The sequence below is a fragment of the Erigeron canadensis genome, chromosome 4, assembly GCF_010389155.1.
Source record: "Erigeron canadensis isolate Cc75 chromosome 4, C_canadensis_v1, whole genome shotgun sequence".
NCBI lineage: Eukaryota > Viridiplantae > Streptophyta > Magnoliopsida > Asterales > Asteraceae > Erigeron > Erigeron canadensis.
Window position 1 is genome coordinate 42,415,148 of NC_057764.1, and position 20,267 is coordinate 42,435,414.

The 20,267-nt window shown below is 37.4% G+C and overlaps 1 protein-coding gene and 1 long non-coding RNA gene across 2 annotated transcripts; one reads left to right on the top strand and one right to left on the bottom strand.

Annotated features, from left to right (window-relative positions):
• The first annotated feature begins 10,821 nt into the window (after positions 1 to 10,821).
• LOC122598148 lies at positions 10,822 to 12,447 on the top strand. Its single transcript, XR_006323544.1, has 2 exons — positions 10,822 to 10,946; positions 11,988 to 12,447. It is a non-coding gene; the product is annotated as an uncharacterized LOC122598148 (long non-coding RNA).
• A 215-nt stretch (positions 12,448 to 12,662) lies between these two features.
• LOC122598147 (glutamate receptor 2.7-like) lies at positions 12,663 to 15,901 on the bottom strand. The gene is made up of 4 exons (XM_043770747.1): positions 14,292 to 15,901; positions 13,881 to 14,190; positions 13,402 to 13,808; positions 12,663 to 13,314 (listed from the first exon to the last, which is right to left on the bottom strand). The coding sequence occupies exons 1-4, from the start codon at positions 15,846 to 15,848 to the stop codon at positions 12,853 to 12,855; spliced, it is 2,736 nt and encodes a 911-aa protein (XP_043626682.1). The 5' UTR covers positions 15,849 to 15,901; the 3' UTR covers positions 12,663 to 12,852.
• Positions 15,902 to 20,267: the final 4,366 nt, after the last annotated feature.

The window sequence follows — 20,267 nt, forward strand, 5'->3', positions numbered from 1 at the left end:
CCGAATCGTCCCCCTTTGGCAGAAGAACACGTCCGTACAGCAGGCCAAACATATAACCATGATTATCATGCTTATAGTAATTCACCCCCACGCTACAATTATTACCAAAATGCAAACTCCCATCAGTACTTCACTCCGCAACCTATCAGAGGACCTCGAAATGCTAATGTGCATTACCATACTCCGCAACCTAGCAGAAGACCAGCGCAGAACGCAAGTTATCAACCTTTTACTCCTAGTACCATAAAGCACCCTTCGAACCCTCCGGGGTGGTTTCCAAGTGAGGAAGATATGATAATTCAAACGGAGCCGGGCCCTTTTGTGCAATGGATTGAAGATTACCCGCTACCAGAAGGTGGTTTACCAAAAGGAATAGAGATGTACAATGGTAAGGAGGATCCAGACAATCATCTAAAACATTTCAATGGAATGATTCGGATGCAAAGGTGGAATGTCCCCATTGCATGCCATATGTTCGCACTCACTCTGAAAGACCTAGCACGTGTCTGGCTGGATGCTCAACCAGAAGGAAGTATTACTAGTTTTGAGGACCTAAAAACTAAGTTTCGCTCTCATTTCAGCCAGCAGAGGAAATACAAAAAGATGCACTTGGAAGCTCATAACATTAAAAGAAGAGAAAATGAATACATCCGCCAGTTTATAACTCGGTACACGGACGAAACAACATTGATGAAGGGTCTCAGTGAAAATCAGAAAATATCAGGTTTTGTCCACGGACTACGCTTTCAACCCTTGGTGGAATTCCTCTCTACGGACCTTCCGCAGGAGTACACGGTCCTGATGGATAAAACCTATACTTTTCTTGTGGGAAAAGAAACAGCAGGCGGAGTTACCGGACCAGGTTATGGAAAGGACCTGGACAGAAATAGAAAGAGCCGTAACTTCAGAAATGAAAGATTCAGGACAGCCCCATTCAACAGAGCACAAGGAAGAGCCTCTGGGAGTAACCATAATCAACATCACACCCCAAAGAACACTCAGGATATACTAGCAGCAGAAAAGGCTCCGATCAGAGGCAACTTCCGGAGCAAAGATATGTCAAAATTCTGTGAATTTCATAATCGATACGGTCACGAGACAAATGAATGTAAGGTTTTCAAGCACAAGGTTGAAGAAGCCATGAAAACGGGAAAGTACTCAACATTATTAAAAGGCATCAAGGAGCCTGGACCAAAACAAAACAACGGAAAGAATTTACTGATAGAAGCTCCAGAAGCCAAAGCAGAACCGCTAGAAGAGATAATCGCAATGATCCGTCCGGAATGTCCGGGATCAGAAGCAATGAAAATCAGAAATGGAGCCTGGAAGAAAGCAGTTATAAGTTTTCCTCCGGTGGAAGATGAAGAAGCGTCGGATGCTCCAATCATAATTGAAGCCATTGTTGGGAACCACCCAATAAAAAGGATACATCTGGACACCGGAAGTGGGTGCGAGATAATGTATGAACACTGTTTCTTGAAGTTAAAAGATGCGCTGAGAAAAAAGAGAAAAGACAACATAAGCCCTTTGGTCGGTTTCTCAAATGAAAGAACGTGGTCATTGGGAGAGATTACTTTAAATGCAACTATGGGGAAGGCTCCGCAGACAAGAACTGAAACACTGACCTTTGTGATAGTTCGAGCGGAGTCGCCTTACAACATTATACTTGGTAGACCGACAATGGGAAAGCTAGGTATGGTTCCATCCCCTGTCCATGGGATGGTAAAATTTCCAACTCCGAAAGGAATAGGTTTTGTCAAAACTGAGCCTCGTCCGGAAGTTCAGTGTTCCCAGATAAGATCTCCGGAGGCTGCGGAGTGTTCAAAGAAAAGCGAAACTCTGGAGATAGAAACAGAAAAGTTGTTTGTCAACAACAAATATCCAGACCAATTCATCATGATTGGTAAACAACTACCAACAGAATACAAAAGAAAGTTGAAGGAAGTTTTGGAAAGAAATATGGACATTTTTGCATGGGTCCCCGCAGATATGACAGGAGTCCCAAGACAGTTAAAAATAAATGGTGAAAACTTTGACACCCAGCATCGTTTAAATACAAGACCACACCTGGAGCCTATCAAACAAAAACGTCGGAGCCTAGCTCCGGACCGAAGTAAAGCCGCAAAAGAGCAAGTGGAAGATTTGGTGAAGGCGGGTATCCTCAGAGAGGTTAAGTACCAAAGTTGGGTGGCGAACCCGGTAATGGTGAAGAAGCATGATGGGGGATGGAGGATGTGCGTTGACTTTACAGACATCAACAAAGCATGCCCAAAAGACTGTTATCCTCTCCCCGAAATAGATTGGAAAATTGAATCACTTGTTGGTTTCCAATTAAAATGTTTTTTGGAAAAGGCTAGCACCAAATACAAATGCACCCAGACGATGAAGACAAAACCGCTTTTTATACTTCTGAAGGAATTTTTTGCTACAAGAAGATGCCTTTTGGATTAAAGAATGCTGGTGCAATATATCAAAGATTGGTGGACAAAGCATTTGGTGGACAAATCGGAAGAAACTTGGAGGTCTATGTGGATGATATGGTGATAAAAAGTAGAAATGAAGAGGACACGTTATTGGATATCGAAGAAACCTTCCGAACCCTCCGGTTTATCAATATGAAGCTAAACCCCAAGAAGTGTTCTTTCGGGGTGGAAGAAGGCCAATTTTTGGGGCATGTAATTACAAAGGAAGGATTCAAAGCAGACCCAGAGAAAATCAAAGACATTCAAAACATGAAGGCTCCGCAGGCTCTTAAAGAAGTCCAAAGCCTCAATGGTAAGTTGGCAGCTCTTCATCGTTTCCTATCAAAATCAGCAGACCGGTCTCTTCCTTTCTTTCAAACACTAAAAGGCTGCCTAGAAAAACAACATTTCAAGTAGACAGAGGAGGCTCAAAAAGCATTTATAGAGTTAAAGGAATACCTTTGTCAATTACCAACAATGACAGCCCCTACACCGGGCAAAACCTTGCAGATGTATCTCGCAGCATCAAGTGAGACTATAAGTGCAGTATTGATAACCAGCAGAAAGGGAGTTCAACAGCCAATCTACTATGTCAGTAGAGTTTTGCAAGCACCAGAAACAAGATATCCAGAAATCGAGAAGTTGACTTTAGCTTTGATTCATGCCGCCCGAAGGCTATGCCGGTATTTCCAGGCGCATCCAATTCAAGTATTGACTGATAAACCAATAAAACAAGTTTTAACAAGGCCGGAGGTCTCAGGAAGATTAGCAAAATGGGCAGTGGAGTTAGGAGAGCATGAAATTGAATTCAAACCAAGGAATTCAATCAAAGGATAAATATTGGCAGATTTCCTTGCGGAGGTTCCGACGCTTGAGACTAAGAATAAAAGAAAAGCTGAAAGTTGGATGAAGAAACAGCCGGAGCTTCCGGAGGATGGCACAGTGTGGAAGCTCTTTACTGACGGAGCCTCCAGCGCAGACGGCTCCGGAGCAGGGCTCATTTTAACAAGCCCAGAAGGGCAAGAGTTTACCTACGCTCTGTGTTTTGAATTTAAAGCCTCCAATAATGTCACTGAATAAGAAGCATTATTAGCAGGATTGCGGATTGCAGTACAAATGAAGGTAGAGCACATTCATGCCTGCGTAGATTCTCAGATAGTAGCATTCCAAGTAGACGGAACGTACGAAGCAAAAGAGCCTGCGATGAAAAAATACTTGGAAAAGGTAAGGCAGATAAGGAAAAAATTCAAAACCTTTAGAATACAGAATGTAAGCAGGAGTCGGAACAAGATAGCAGATGCTCTGAGCAAGTTGGCCTCCACTTCTTTCGCCCATTTAACTAAAGAGGTCCTTGTGGAGACGCTAAAAAAGAGCTCTATTGAAGAGGAATTGTTTGTCGCACCCATTAAGGAAGAAAAGCAAAATTGGATGACTCCAATCATTGAATATTTGACAAGTGGGCTTTTACCAGCAGACAAGGAAGAGGCCAGAAAGATCAGAATCAAAGATCCACAGTACACCCTCCGGAAGGAAGGCCTCTACAGGAAATCATACATGGGACCATTGCTAAGATGTGTAGGCCCGAATCAAGCAAAAGCAATCATTCAAGAAATTCATCGGGGATGCTGCGGATCTCACGCCGGCCCAAGGATGGTAGTGGCTAAAATCACTAAAATGGGGTATTATTGGCCATTTATGCACAAGGACTCTGTAAATGAAATTCAGCCCTGCGAATCATGTTAAATCCATGCTACGGTTCCGAAAGCTCCGAAGAATGAATTGATCCCGGTAACATCTGCTTGGCCATTCTTAAAATGGGGTATTGATATTGTCGGACCTTTTCCGCAGGCTCCGGGGAAATTAAAGTTCTTGGTCGTAGCTGTTGACTACTTTACGAAATGGGTGGAGGCTAAACCCTTAGTCACAATCTCAGGAAAACAGATAGAAAAATTTGTATGGGAACAATTTGTAACAAGGTTCGGAATCCCACAAGTTATTGTAAGTGACAATGGAAAGCAATTCAGTCAAGGAATTTTCCCTCAATTTTGCAAAAACTTGGAGATCCAACAAAGCTTCACGTCCGTAGCCCATCCTCAAGCTAATGGACAAGTCGAAGCAATGAACAAACAATTGGTACATGGAATCAAAACAAGACTGGGAAGATGTCAAAATTGATGGTTGGATGAGCTTCATCAAGTTTTATGGGCATCAAGAACAACTCCAAAAACGAGCAATAGAGAGACTCCTTTCAGCCTGGTGTATGGTTCCGAAGCTATGATACCAGCAGAGGCATGTGTACCAACTTTCCGTAGATTTAATGATGAAAAAGAAAATGAAGACCAGCTCCGCCAAAATTTGAATCTATTGGAAGAAAGAAGGGAAGTCGCCTTCATCAAGGAAGCAGCCTACAAGGCACAAGTAAAAAAATACTATGATCAAAGGGTTAACAAAGAAACTTTCTTGCCTGGAAGTTATGTTTTTCGAAACAATGATGCAAGCAAAGCAGAAAAAATTGGAAAGCTTGGACCTCAGTGGGAAGGCCCGTATCAGATCATAGAAGCTTGCGGCAATGGATCCTACAAATTGGCCACACTCCAAGGAGAAAATCTCCCAAGAACATGGAATGGGTCGCAATTAAAAAAGTGCTATGTATAATTTCACGTATACCCTTAGAGAAAGCTACGGCTTTTATTGTAAAGACTTCTGTCAAGATGATTAATCTAATTACATCCTACGGCTACTGACAGCCTAGGCATTTTACTATTCTTTTCCCCTTAATACATCCAATACAAATATTAAATAAAACTTGGAAAATTCATCCAAGTATCATTATCAAATACACAACGCTACGGCCAATCGGAGCCTACGTAGTGTATATAAATTTTGAAAATTATATTAAATAAACCTTGGAAAGTTCATCCAAGTATCATTATCAAATACACAACGCTATGGCCAATCGGAGCCTACGCAGTGTATATAAATTTTGGAAATTATATTAAATAAACCTTGGAAAGTTCATCCAAGTATCATTATCAATAACACAACGCTACAGCGAATTGGAGCCTACGCAGTGTATATAAATCTTGGAAATTGTATCAAGTAAACCTTGGAAAGTTTATCCAAGCATTATTATAAAATATACAACGCTACGACTATGCGTAGCTTTCGCAGTATATGTGAATGGGGAAATTGTGAAAAATAAGCCTCGGAAAGCTCGCCCAAAAGTCAGTGATACGACTATTTGGGAGCCTACGCAATATATATAAAAAAAAAAAGAGAGGGGGGCTTTCCAAGTGCTACCATAAAATATCACACAAACACAATAGTACGCTAATAGAACACAAATGAGATTAGCAAAAACATGTCATAAAAATGCAAATAAAGATTGTTTTCGAAGTAACGACCTGCATATCGCAGCCTACAAAGAGGAAGTTAAATAGTGTGCAAAGCCAACAGAGGCTGGGTACAGACAATAAAAAATAAATTGTTCAATACAAATTAACCAAGTTCATGGATTTGGAACAACGTGACCGGAAGGAGCGGGAGATGAGGCAGCCTGGGTAGTGGCAGAGGCTACGGGAGCAGGGGTAAAGAGAATTTCCGCAACTGAAAGCTCCGCATCGGAAGCAAGCACGTTCAGATATTCGAAGCGCTTATCGGCGAACTTCCTAGCCGCATCCTTTAAGGCTGCGAAACTCCCCCTCTGGTACCCCTCGATCTGTGTAATGTCCAGATTCGGGACCTTAGTCTTGGCTGCCACAAGAGCCTTGTTAAAACCAACTGCCATGGCGCAACCTTGCACAACCCCCATTTCCCTAGCAAACTCTCCGCTCGACCGGAGCGTATCAAATATGCTAGGAATTCCTCTAATAAGCTCCGTCCTATCCGCTTTAAGCCTCTCAATTTCTCCATCCCTGTCCTGAACTCTATGATTAAGATCTCTTTCAACCCTTCGGTGGGCCTCAATTTCGAGACTTAAAGTTTCAACCCTTGCCCTCTCCTCGCACAAGCTTTCATCAGCTTTTCTCTTCTCTTCCAAAAGGGCATCATATCTATTTCTATACGCCATAACCTCCTGCTCCGCCATCTGTACTTGATTCTTCAAAACAACGTTATCAGCTTCCATGTCAACCCATTTTTGAGGTTGAAGATCCGGATCTTTAAGCTCTAAGTCACGAACCCTCCGACGCAGAGCCTTACGATCCTTCCTCATTTCATCATATTCAGCTTCCATCAAATCAATACGCCTCCAGAGATCACGCTGGAGAAGAAAAACACATAGCATTTTAATAAAGAAACACAAATATATATATATATATATATATATATATATAACATTTTGATGTGATAATAGTGATGACGAACAGTCATTTAACCAAGTACAAACCTGTTCCGAAATATGCCTGATGGAAGTCTCATTCGTTGCATCTCGAAGGTCACGCATAGAAAACGAAGCAACTTCCTGAAGGCGAGCGGGAACCATAATTCGCGTAAGATAGTCCTCCCTCTCCGACTCCTTTTCCAGACAACTATTCTTGGCAATAGTAGGAAAGACAACTTTAAAAGCTGCCTGAGGACCGACATACTCTCAAGCACATGGGGATCGAGCAGAAACACTCTTAGAATGATCTGATTCTTCGTCGCCACTTCCGGAGCCCTCTTCCCTAGAATCTTCCACCTCAAGAACGTCAGCAGTGGTTTCTTCTCGTAACCTCTGGACAGCAGCCGGACTCTTACCTGCCCCATGTGTCGGAGGATCTGCAACAAATTCTCCCCCCTCAGCTCTTTCCTCACTGTCATCTAAAGCCATCTCGATAGCCTCCCTTTTCTTCTTCCGAGGTTTTCCCCCCTTTTTACTAGACTTTCTTTTCTTGTCCACTTTTTTTTCCAGAAGCTCCGCCGGTATCCTCCTCTCCAACAGTTTTCTTGCTACGTTTGGAAAAATCCTCCTCGATAGCTTTCCGACGGGAAGTATTCTCCGGAGTGTCCTGCAAAACTGTAACATCTTGCTCGTGGGACACTTGTGCAACCTTGGTAGCAGTCTGCCCCTCCGGAAGATCCGGGATGCAATCGACATCCTCCAAATTGCTCCCCATATCAGCTAGGAAATCCATGACTAAAATACAAGAAAGAAACAATTAGTTATAAACTCGGACGCAAACAAAAAAAATATATATAGAAAACGATAATACAAGAGAATAAAATCAAGTATAGACTCAAAGGGTCGGAGAATCCGTACCCTTCCCTTCCTTGGAAACAAGCCTAGGAACAGTCGGATGATATAACCAGACTCTGCTAAGCTTCGCCAGATATAATACACCCTCCGGCAATGTACGACTCATCGTAGGCCTACAAAGTTTTTCCACTAGCTCTGGATTAAATTCTATTTCAGTCTTCTTGTCAGCAAGAGTGCCACGAGCGTGACCTTTCATATTTAGTACGGCAGCATATGTAGCGGGGATAACGGACTCATCAACATAAAAAAACCTTTTCTTCCATCCTTTAATAGATGCGGTCACCCCATAAATACATTCCGGAAGTTTCGAACCTGGTCTCTTTTGGATTGTAAACCAATCCCCATCATCTACCATAGGCTCCGCTCCATGTGCCCGACATATAGCCTCAAACATTGTTATCCTAAGGGCTCCGAAGGGTGTCATTTGAGAAATATGACATTTAAAATGTTGAAGAATCTCAAGGAAGAAAGTGGTAAACGGTAAACGAACATTCGATATTTCGAACATCGCCATGTATAGAGGTATTTTCCCCACCGGAGCCATTCTAGCATTGTCAGAAGGACGGGGAAGTGTATAATGAAAACCTAAGGGAAACCTATGTTGATCTAGAAATTACACCAACTCATCTCTCGTAACATTACAAAAATTAACACATAGATCTTTTCTATTACCCATAATAAAAACACAATGCGGAAACAAAAAACCCACCTGCGGAAGATCACAATAAGAAGAAGAAGAAATCTATAAACGCTGCGAAGGCTGCGGATCGAGAGTAAAAAGGCAAGAGATTCCAAAAAAGAAAGTGAGTGCGAAAAATGAAAAGAGGCGGCAGTATTTATAGACAGAAAGTGGACGCTACAGTAACTCGTATTGGAATGTCAGAAGCAAACGTAACGTCTGGTCGGAGCACGTGTCTTCCACTAACCAACATAAGAAACATTTATGACAATTTTTCCGGAAATTCTCAAACATTCATTGCCATTATGACTAAACAACAAAAACAATAATGATAAAATACCTTTTCAAATTCGCATTTTTGTCAAGTCTGACACCTCCTTTTCTTTTTAAGAGAGGGGGAAGAGTATATAGGCATACAAGACGATTCGACATCTCGTCATTCGAAAATGATAAAAAAATTTTAAATATGTCAAAATCCTACCCCACCATCATATCAAAGCATGATGCTAAGCTTGGGGGCTTGATGATGTATCATCACTAATGATCCGAACGCTCCGGCTTGCTAACATTAACAGCAAGGTACGAGCCTTGATTACTTGGCAAAGCCATAAATAGGCTCCGGACCCTGCGGCCATCTAGCAGACAACAGTACAATGTAGACACATGCAGTAGCACGTACAGTTCGTGCTTATGTCTCCTAACAAACAATCTTGATACACCTGTCTAACGGTAACGGTCGTATGTCGGAGACTACCGTTAAGTTAGCCGTCAGGCCCAACTTTTAGATTCCTCGGTCCATCTCGTGGACTCTAAATGGAGGGCTTATAAATACCTCCCCATAAGAGTCCTAGAAGGCATGATGTATTCTTTACACACACATTTACACTTGGTGGCGTGAGACATTGTTGATCTCACACTCAGAGGGAACCGCCAACAAGTCCGAAACCATCTATCATTATCCTCCGATCACTAAATACCATTTTCTCATACTAGATTATACCCTCATTAAATTAAGTGTAACTTTACACTTAAACAAAAATTGTTGAGGTTTCTACTGTAGCCAAACTTATCGAGGTCCTGAAGTGTGTAGTTTTATCTGAATTTTTTACATGCATGTTGCAACTTGCATATATAGGATCATGACTTCCTACATAAATGCAAATATGGTATTATATATTGTTTGGTCTTTGTGCAGGTGGCCAATTCAGAACTCACAATGGTCATTAGTGTATTTGAAGAAGTTATATTTGAGTAAGTTATTAAAAGTTAGAATGTTCTACTTGCACTAATATTTGTATTTGAAGTTTCTTAGTAGTATCTCAAAGTGGTTTGATTTTTCCTATAATTTGTTGTGCTTTTCTGTTGGTTCTTTGTGGTTGGAAATTTTAATCCATTTTTTGTATCTTCTGGATTCTTTTACACATGCTAAAGTTGGGTTCAAGAACTTAAAAGCATGGTGAGCAGATATGATAATATGTTGGCTTTTCACCATTAAAATTGATGCAATTATGCTCTACATTTTTAATGTGTTTATATAAAATTGTAGAATGTGCTGTAACAATTTTGTGGTGCTCCCTTTTCAACAAAGAAAATAGTTTGTAACAATGTTGTTAAATTTTTAAAAGTCACATATCTACATTTTAATCCGTTTTATTAATCTTATTTTATGCATTGCATGCCTAATTTTATTATATACAATCTGTGGGTTTTGTTCATATGTTGATGCAACAGAAAAAAGACACACCCATATCTAACAACCACTTTTGTCATAGTTACCGCTGCAACGCACGAGTACTCTTCTAGTAAAATCTTAAAATCTTAAAAAGATTTTTCGTGACGTGCTCATTTAATCTACTTTTTGATATTTATTTATTCAAAAGTGAATTGGATTTTAAATTTAGTAACGATATGTGTAATTTCATGACTTAGGCTTTGTGTGTCATTTGTTTGAATGAGTTTCAAGTAGAGTGAAAACTATTTTGTTAACTTTGACATTTTATATATGGGGAATGATAGTGACATGTGAAAATTTAAGGGGTAAGATTTAGAAAGAAATTAAATGGATTTCACTTGTGATTTATATAACTTTAGGAGTATTTTTAGGCTCATGTTTAGGATAATTAATTATTTTCCTTTATATATATGTCAAGTGGCTAGACGGATCGATCAACCTTAAAAGTACGCACATCGGTCTTAATGTAATTAGAGAAGTCTATCAAATTTTACATGTATCGCATACAATAAACAAAATCTTTCCAGGGTCGATTCTCGTGTGACATCTCTCGTAATTTCCATAGATAAATAATGACCGCAAATCAAGCCCAAATCAAGCCCGGTTATTTCTAGTTTAAGCCCAACACCAAAAGGCTTTGTGTCGGCCTGCCGCTACCCACAAATAAAAACTAGTTTCCCCCCAAAATTAAATAAAAATAAAAACCTAATTATCTTACTGGATATGGATTGAGGTTATCAGATTCCTTGAATCGATCTATTATTATCCGATCCTTCTTTAAGAGTTAGATAGAAGTGTATGCATAATCGCACAACGATTGAGGTCGTTATATCTCAAGTAAGTTCTCCTTTCAATCTCCCTGTTCATATTCACAAATTTGGTTATCAGCTATGTTTTTAACTTTTGACTTATATATATTTGGACTTTGAAGTTGACTTTTTTTTGTCTGTATACGGATATGTATGAATAAGGCATATTGAAAATGTTAAATGATATGTTACATTGTATGGTTGTGTTTTAACTTGGATGCGCACATTTTGGTTTTGATCAAGTGTTTTTGGTTGTATTCTTGCTGTGGTTTTGCTCCCTTCTGCTCATTTTACATTAATATTTCCTGGTTAGATATGCTACAGCCTACAGATTGCACGGTTGCGAAGTATGAACAATATATGACAATAAAAACAGTTGAAATGATGTCCCTTAAAAACACCCAGATAAATTCTTGAATAATTATTCGTGCAAGCATATGTTTGATAAAGTTACTTTTATGCAAAAATTAACCCCTTTTATATATATTACTAAAAGAACTAGGTATATATTACTAAAAGAACTAGGTTACTTGAAAATAAATTTATATTTAGGTAAGTTGAAACTAATGATCATTCACAATATTCATTAAAAGCTTATAATAGGAACTGGAAAATCTATTTATTATATTACTGTAATTGAAATACAATATTAGCCCATTCGAGATGGCAAATCTTCAGATACAAAGGTAAAAACCCGACTTTCAGAATTAATGCATAGACTGACTAAAAAATGATGCAAGAACAAGGTATTATAACCTTTGAGTGCCGGTTACTCTTCCTACATATTAGTACCACTTTCCTACAGAAACTTCCTGGCAACATAAGTTCCACAAACTGGGCTAAATGGGTCAAATAGTGGGTCTGATGTGGCGCAGGACCTGGGTTTGTATTTTAACATTGAAGTTTCCTTATGGTAGATTGACTAGTTTCTAGTAGTTCTATAGAGTCCCTGGTTCTGTTGTAGAAAATCCTTCATCATGAGAGAAAACCGATGCTTCTTGATGGTTTACATTTGCAAATGTATAGGATTGATGAGTGAAAGTGGTTTTCAACTTTGGAATTATTGTAGATAGATGATGAAGAAGATGGTGGTAGGCTATGGTTATCTACTTTATAGGATTTCTTAGATCTTTATAATAATAATCATAGCAATGCCCATCAGAGGCGATTCATGGAATAAGAAGAAGAAGAAGAAGAAGAAGAAGGATCTAGAAAGAAAGGTTGGCCGAGACACAAGCCCAACAAATGACATTGCTTGCAAATGCATCCTTGTTGGTTGATGACTTATTATTATTGAACAAGGACCAACAATCCTCTTGGACTTCAGCAGCAGGTATCTGTTATGATATTCGTTTATAGGGTATCTCATTTCTTGTTTTACCTTTGTTATACTCTTATTATCGTTGTGCTAGATATCGTGTAGTTTGGTTTTCACATCATCTCAGGACCTTAGGAATTCTTTGTTTTCTCCACTGAGGGATTACCTAAACTTGTTTCTTTTTTGATATTTCATCTCAGAACCTTGGGAATTATTTGTGTTCTACACTTACGGAATATCTAACCAGCTTCATATGTGTCTTTTTATATTTCATCCTTTAAGTGCAAATTTATGATTCAATATGATTCAGGCGGCAATTTGGTATTGTCCAGTGTATTTGTAAGATATATTAGAATGATTACGTCTAGTATCTGTGGCGGTAGCTTTGCTTTCTCTTTACATACACAAATTTCCAGAGTGTAGAAATTTGAGATATTAACATACTAGTTTCTTAAAGAATATATAAGTTTACAATCCCTATTGCAAAGGACTACAATATAAAGAGAAAAGCTTGTATTATAAAACTATTACTATGGAGGCGTGTATTTAACATTTGCATTCTATACATAACTGCCATGGCTCATGACAACTAGGTTTGTATGGCAGTTTCTACTAGTTATGTAGTTTCATGAGCCGGAGTCCCAGGATCGGATGTAGAAAATCCTTCATCATGAGAGAAAACCGCTGCTTCTTGATGGTGTACACTAACTAATTCATCTGGTGTTGCCTCTCGACTTGTGTCTTTGGATTTATCATCCTTAAACACATCGAAAGTTTTTACCATTCTAGCAAACCTTTGGCTAAACGAACCTTGTGACTTTAATGTTTCTCTGTTTTGATACAAAAACCTCAAGAAGAAAATGAATACAGCAGAAGTTGATGACAAGCCAGCAATGAGAAATAGGCCCTTAAAACTATCCAGTGTGAGCCTGTCGGATGACACTTTAGGGTCATTCTGCTGGTCACAACTGGCTGATTCTCCAAACCATTGTTTTGATATGTTTGTCATTTGATCCTCTGTCACTTGCAGGACGGCATGAGAAAAATCTGGGACTAGCGGAGACCCTTTTGGGAATGCCTGTATGCAAACCATCATATATATAGTTTTAACTTTCATGCTACTGTCAAACGATAGAACTTTCAAAAGATATGGAAAGAAACTTACAAATCCAAAGCCTGCAGTTTTGTAGGTTGGACCGGTCATGATATACTTGGTACAGTATCTAGCCAAGAAAACCCTGATGTAAGGGATCTCATCCATAATTGCAGAAACTCCTCCGTTTTGACTTCCTCTTTCGAGGGCATCGTCATACTGCTCAAAGGTGCTGTAGTTTTTCAGCTGACTATCATCGAAACCCATCTTTTTCAACATATCTACAACAAATGTGCCATCCTGGTACCCTACTGATTCTCCATTTCTCATGATCTCGTAGATATCAGTATATGCAGGCTGAAGCTGTTGTACAGTTAACATGGATGTCAAGCTTGCCGTGTAGCTGGAGGTCAAAACTAGAACTGCAAACACCCACACTATCACCACAAATCTGGATAAGTTGCTCATTAACTTTTCCCCTGTCCAAAGCCAAAAAAATTTAGCAACCGAATCGGGGTTCAAAGTTTGTATACAAGTAAATAGGTACGTACTATGGGCAAAAACAAGCGTAGAGAAGGAAAACCAGAAGATCATTCCGACTTGTTTACGAGGTGGGCCCCGGAATTCTTGGTTTACACGATGCTCCAAAATCCATACTACAAGCCCTGTATATATGAAAAAAGCTGCAATTGTTATCCAAAGCTCTTTTTCAAGGGGTCTCATGAAGATCCATGCACTCTTCCTCTCATCCTTGATCCGAACAATCATTGCAGTACCAGCCTCTGTGTACGGTAGTGTGAAGTCAACATAATCCGAACGATTTGCCAATATTGTAATGTCTCCGGCCACTGCGTTGTATGCCTGTTCCATTATTGAGGTCAAGCATTAGTAAACAACCTTTCCAAAACCTGTTTCTCAAGAAAGGGTAATTTAGTGAAGTGAAGTTATATATATCGGACTACCCCTTTGGAAAGACTGTGAAGAAGGTCATTATAGGTTCCTGCAGGTCTCATGCCCTCTGGAGTAACATTAACAAATGGTATGAATTCGTGTTTTACAGCGTAAGGCAAAGCACTAATGACTGCGTTGAAAACGTCCATGCAGAAACCTGTCACAACAATTTCATTGGTTCGAGGGTCGGTGTTGGCATCAACAAATTGAACAAACCCTGCCTTTGCTGGAACCCCAACACTTAACTTGCGTTCATTGCTGGTGGGGATCTCCCAGCCTCTAGGGATGGTGTGACTGTCACCGGGCCATGTAATAGCCTTAAGATCCTTGGTTTCATTGTTTAAGTTCTTTAATATGCCGTCTTTAGGAGTCCAAAACCCGATGGTGTTCTCCAGTTTTCCTATTATGTTCACTATCTGGTACTCCGACCATTGTAATTGTCCATTAACAACATGGAACTTGCCACTCAGCCCTTTGAAGCTTGTGTTTCGGATCCATGGAACAAGCCTCGGTCCCAATCTCGAGGTTCCGATGGCTTTTAAATCTGTCAAGGATCCCCTCTCTTGGCGGAAAGTAGTATTAGCTTCACTTGACACCTTCTCCAATGCCATTGCGAGTGCAAAAACAGTATCGTATGCCCATATCCCAAACATGTCTAATTCTCCTACTTCATCGTCTGGATTCAGGCTCAGGAATTCCCGTTTCCATCTTTTCTCGAATTTGACTAGGTTGTTAGACCTAGGGATATAGGACTTCACACCTAGTACTCCTTGCATCAACTCTATGTCTGTGGGATCCAAAGAATGCAAACGACTAGTGAGCACTTCCGTGATGATCCACGCATACTCCTTTTCCATCATTCCAGCTTCATGGGCTTTTTTGAAAAAACGTGAAGCCAAAGCTGGTAAGGAATGTACCACGAAAACCCTGGTCTGCATCGTTTTTAGTTTGTAAAGCGTTTTAAGGATCTGATCATCTGAAGCCGAAGGATATATCACTTCACGTGACATGATTTTGGTACCAATTTTGAACATGGCTTCTGCTAAGTAAGGAACAAGGCCTCTTCCGTATTCACCATGTTCATATATAAACACCACTTCCCTCCAACTAAAGTAGTCGATCAAATCAGCTATTGGTTTGAGTTGAGACGTGGCATCAGGTGCAGTACGGATGAAGTAATTGTTTTCATCCGGGGAAAGTGCAGGGCTTGTTGCTGGTGAGATGATGGGAACTTTTGTTTTCTCACCAATATCAATGATGAAATCTGCTTGTGAGGAATCCATGGGTCCAAGAATCGCCTTTACTTGAACGTTTTTCATGAGATCAATGGCTGCAGACGTGGCTTCAACGTTATCTTGTTTGGAATCACGGAAATGAGGCCGAAGCATGGTGCTATAGTTGTCGTGTTTCTCATAGAAATCGCGTAAGGCCATTGAGATGCAACTGCTGCTCATCTTACCAATGCTGGTTTCCATATTGAGAATCATACCAACTTCTACATTTGTTTTTGCATCCGCTCTCAATATCAAACTTATCATTACTACATAGAGCACCATATGAGTCTCCATTTATATTATGTAATTTGCTAAGGGGTGTATTTCTTTTCTTTTCTATTTTCTATTTTTATATATATATACTTTGAAGCAGGGCAGAATTTAAGACAAATATATCACTAGTGAATATAAAGCGTGTTACATATACATATTAAGCATGGCAGAATTAGCTTCCCTCACATGGTAGCTACCTACCTATGAAATGTTGATTGGGTCTACTTTTTGGATCACTTGTTTGTTTGATTTTGTATCCACATACAGGCATTCAAGCTACTTACGTAAACGGCCAATTTTCAACGTTCTATACACGCCATATATAATTTTGTGTTGTGTTAAGTTTTATTATTAAACAAAATGATAACATATCTTATTAGATTTTTAATGTAATTAGATTAACTTGATAGACTAATATTATCATGTATCATGTAGGTTAAGAGGTACGAGTGAATGTCCATTTGAATTCACTATGCTATATAGGCATTTATTGGGCCTTGTACACTCAAACACACATACACATGTTTCTGAATTATTTGAATTTCCTGAATGAATAGTCTGGTTGAACTACCTAATTAATTAATTTGATCTGTTGGCATAATTACGCGCCTTTCAAATTTATTTGTATGTTTGTTAATATTCCCGACATGTCTAATTATGAAAAGTGAGACATGAGGTAATATGAGTAAGGTATAAAAGAGACACTCTTGGTAAAAAAAATAAAATACTAATGTATTATTTTTCACTTGATATACTATTTTGCATTTGTAGCTTAGTGAGTTATTGTTACGTGATTATTTACTTTCTTTTACAGTATCGTAAATCGATTAGAAATAACGGGTAATGAAAATTATCTATTACTCGTAAAATACTTCCCTTTTATTTGTCCTTTTTGGGTACCAATTCTCTTCTTTAATTGTATTGAATCAAGTAAAAGTCAAAGTCAATGTCAAATAATTTGATTGAGATATAAACCACGAACTTTCCCGGAAAGTAGGAAGAGGGGCTCCTTATTCTTCAATTTGAAATTGACGCATCCATTCCTGTTTGTCCATATCGTTCAGAAAACCTTAAAGTCTTACGCCAAATCTTACCACTTATTCCAGTTCGCTTCCTATTTGACTATTGAGAGCATATAAGATTTAGTTAGTTAAAATTAACATTTATCAAGAGCTTACTTTTCAATTTCCTTTATGTTTATCTTTCATGGATCCGAATAGTGTTTGGTATTTGGTAACAACAAATATCTTTTGATAATAACTCCTATGAAAAAGATATATAAGTTACTATCATAACTTTCATAAGGATAATAATAATTAATTTTTACAGGTCAAAGGTTTCTCATGTTCCTTAAAATTAAACACTTGAAAATTCTTGAATATGGGTGCAAACATATGTTTGACAAAATTATACCTATTATGAAAAATTTAAGCCCTTTTATGCTTCCTCTATTATAAGGTAATTAAGTTATTGGACTTCAGCTCAAGTGATGTGCTATTTACCTTCTTTTGGGGGTAAATGTTGGTTCGAATCTCATAGTAAAACTTTGTGAATTTAGATATAAAAGGTCGTTGGGAATTTGCTATTCAATAAATGAAAAAACAAGATTAAATTGCGGATCTATTACTTGAGGGGATCACTAACGCAAACCAAATTAAAACAACCTATGCTAGGTTTTCCGTCATTCGTGAATAATTCATAATTAAAAAAACTCACCACCATTCACAATGACCATTGAAAGCTTATAAAAGCTTATAAATTAACTTTAAATTTTCTAAGTATATAATTAACCTATCAAAACATATCCTTTTATCATTGAACTTTTTTTTTTTTTAATACTAAATAGCTATTTAATTGGAGAAAATATTTTTTCCGTTAATTTAAAATTGTCTTTTGGTATTCAAATAAATTAATTTTTTATTATACATTTATAATACGATTATCATTTGACAATTACACAACTATTGTTTAGTATCATTTTAGATATAAAAATGATTATTTTCTGTCACAACACAAAGAATTTTGATTTATAGAAGTGAAATTCAAAGGTTTTTTCGTAAAACTATATTGAACCACGAAATGTTTCTAAAGATTGACGTGTTGGTTCTTTATCAATCAATGAATGACAAGAAAAAAGTGTAATTCAATTCCTTTCAAATCGGTTGGCCAATAATAAATATCCGTAGTAAAATTACTGTGAGAAATCCTCACCCATCAATTTGTGGCTCAAACTTTGAAATTGCAATCCTTTAAAAACTAAATAAAGGTTCTTTCATTTTCTTCCCAAAAAACTCATATATTTCAGAATAAAAAAACGGTTGAAAATTTTTTTTATAGAAAGAAGTTGTTGCATGTGATATTCTAAATTATGAAGAAGCTTATGTGTTGTATGATAAGACATGGTTTAAAATTTCCATAATCAAAATTTAAAAAATGTAAGTTGTAATATACTAAAGTTTCACTTAATAATACAAGTGTGAATTAAAGAGAACTCTTTTGTTTTGCGAAGAGCAAAGTATAATCTTAGACAAAGGTGCATTACATATATAAGAATGGAAAATCCAACACTACATATATAAGAATGGAAAATCCAACAAAGTACATGATAACAAGGTTGTCTCTTGAATTAATGCTGCTAAAACTTGATTTCTCATGTACATTGCTCTTTAAATAACTTGTGATCAAGTTACGATGTCATGTATAAATCCGTGGGATAAATATTTCTATCACGAATCCTACTCTTAAACTTGAAACCCGCATCCCCGATTTTAACAATCCACTTTCACAAATATAAGGAGTTTGACTCGAATTCATGTGGAATACCTCAAGGTTAAAAATTCTTACCGATTAGCGTCCATAAAACATTTAAGATAAGCATAGCTTATGAATTTATCATACACGTGTCATATAACTCATCCAAACAGTTTGATTCGGTTCAATTAGCTATAAATGTTGTAACATTTTTTTGGTACGACCATTCTCTTTTGTTATTCGAAAACGAACCGTATTAAATTAAACATCAATTATCTGCCAATAATCATCGGAGTTTATGATAAGCTAACTATTAGTTGGACATAGCATGCGAGTAATATGCATATCGGTTGGACATAGAATGTGAGTAATATGTACGGATATTACCTTTTTTTAACCTAAATGGTGTTTTAGTATTTTTGAATTTGTACATAACCTTGTTTTTGAATTTTAAAGTTGGTTGTGATTTCATTTACTAGCCCTTGACAATAATAAACAAAAAAAAAAAAAAAAAACCGGATACAACTACTCACATTTCATTATTTTCAACGGATACCGAGATTATTTATTGTTTTTTCTATCCAATATTGAGGCTCTAAACTAGTTGATATGATCCATTTGTTCATATTCACTCATATTCATAGCTTGACTTAACCATTAAATGACCGATTTTCTTAATGTTTGACGTAATTAGTTGAATTTTAAATTATATGACCGATTGTCTTTAGAATATATGACTGAATGCAAACTGTTGTAACTACGTACGGTTACAACTATGGATGTAAAATAGTCGAACAAACACAAACAAGATTTGTTTATATTCGTTCATTCAAATTAACCAAATAAACTAACGAATACAGCTATTTAAAAGGACCAAGTGTTGGTTTCACTTTACAGTTCTAGGAACTTTATGTTGGTTAATCTACACCCTATCTACAAAAGTCACCAACTATGCATTGAATTAAAAAAAAATGATGATTGTACAGAAGTAAGTTGAATTTAATTTCTCCCAGTATGTCACAACTACAAGAATGCATTAGTTAATATATAATAAAACAATGGGCGTCAAGGATTGTTGGTTACTTATAGTGTTTATTTACTTATTTTTCTTTTTTAAATGATTTATAATGATAATAAGGAAAAATTATGTTCTTTAAAAAATACTTCGTATGATTGATTTTTAGTTTTACAAATAGATAGAAAAAGAATAACAAATATTTATTTAAGAACTATTTCTTTTATAATAAAATAGTAAGTTATACCTGTTTATTTTTCTCCCAAATAAAGGTTGCTAGTTATTTAAGATCACAACCAGTAGTTTTCTCCTTTGGACTATCTAAACAACTTATTTTGAAAAGAATCCATACAAAAGCAAAAACAAAAACATCACAAAAGATCAATGTATTGTTCTAATGTAACTAGGTTGTTTAACAATTAACTATAACGCTCATGTAATATATTTGGCTTAGAAAGTGTGCAAACACCAAAATCCATGAAAACTCAAGTGCAATGGCTTGTACGTTGTGTCTCAAGTCCAGCTCCATGTTAAATACTTATGAGTTCTGACTTTTACCTTTAAGTTGTAATGTGTACGGAAGTATTGACCATAAAACGAATAGAAAGGTAATTTAAGAAAATGATTAATACTTCTAATAATACATCCTTAAAAAAATCCTAATTATAACAATT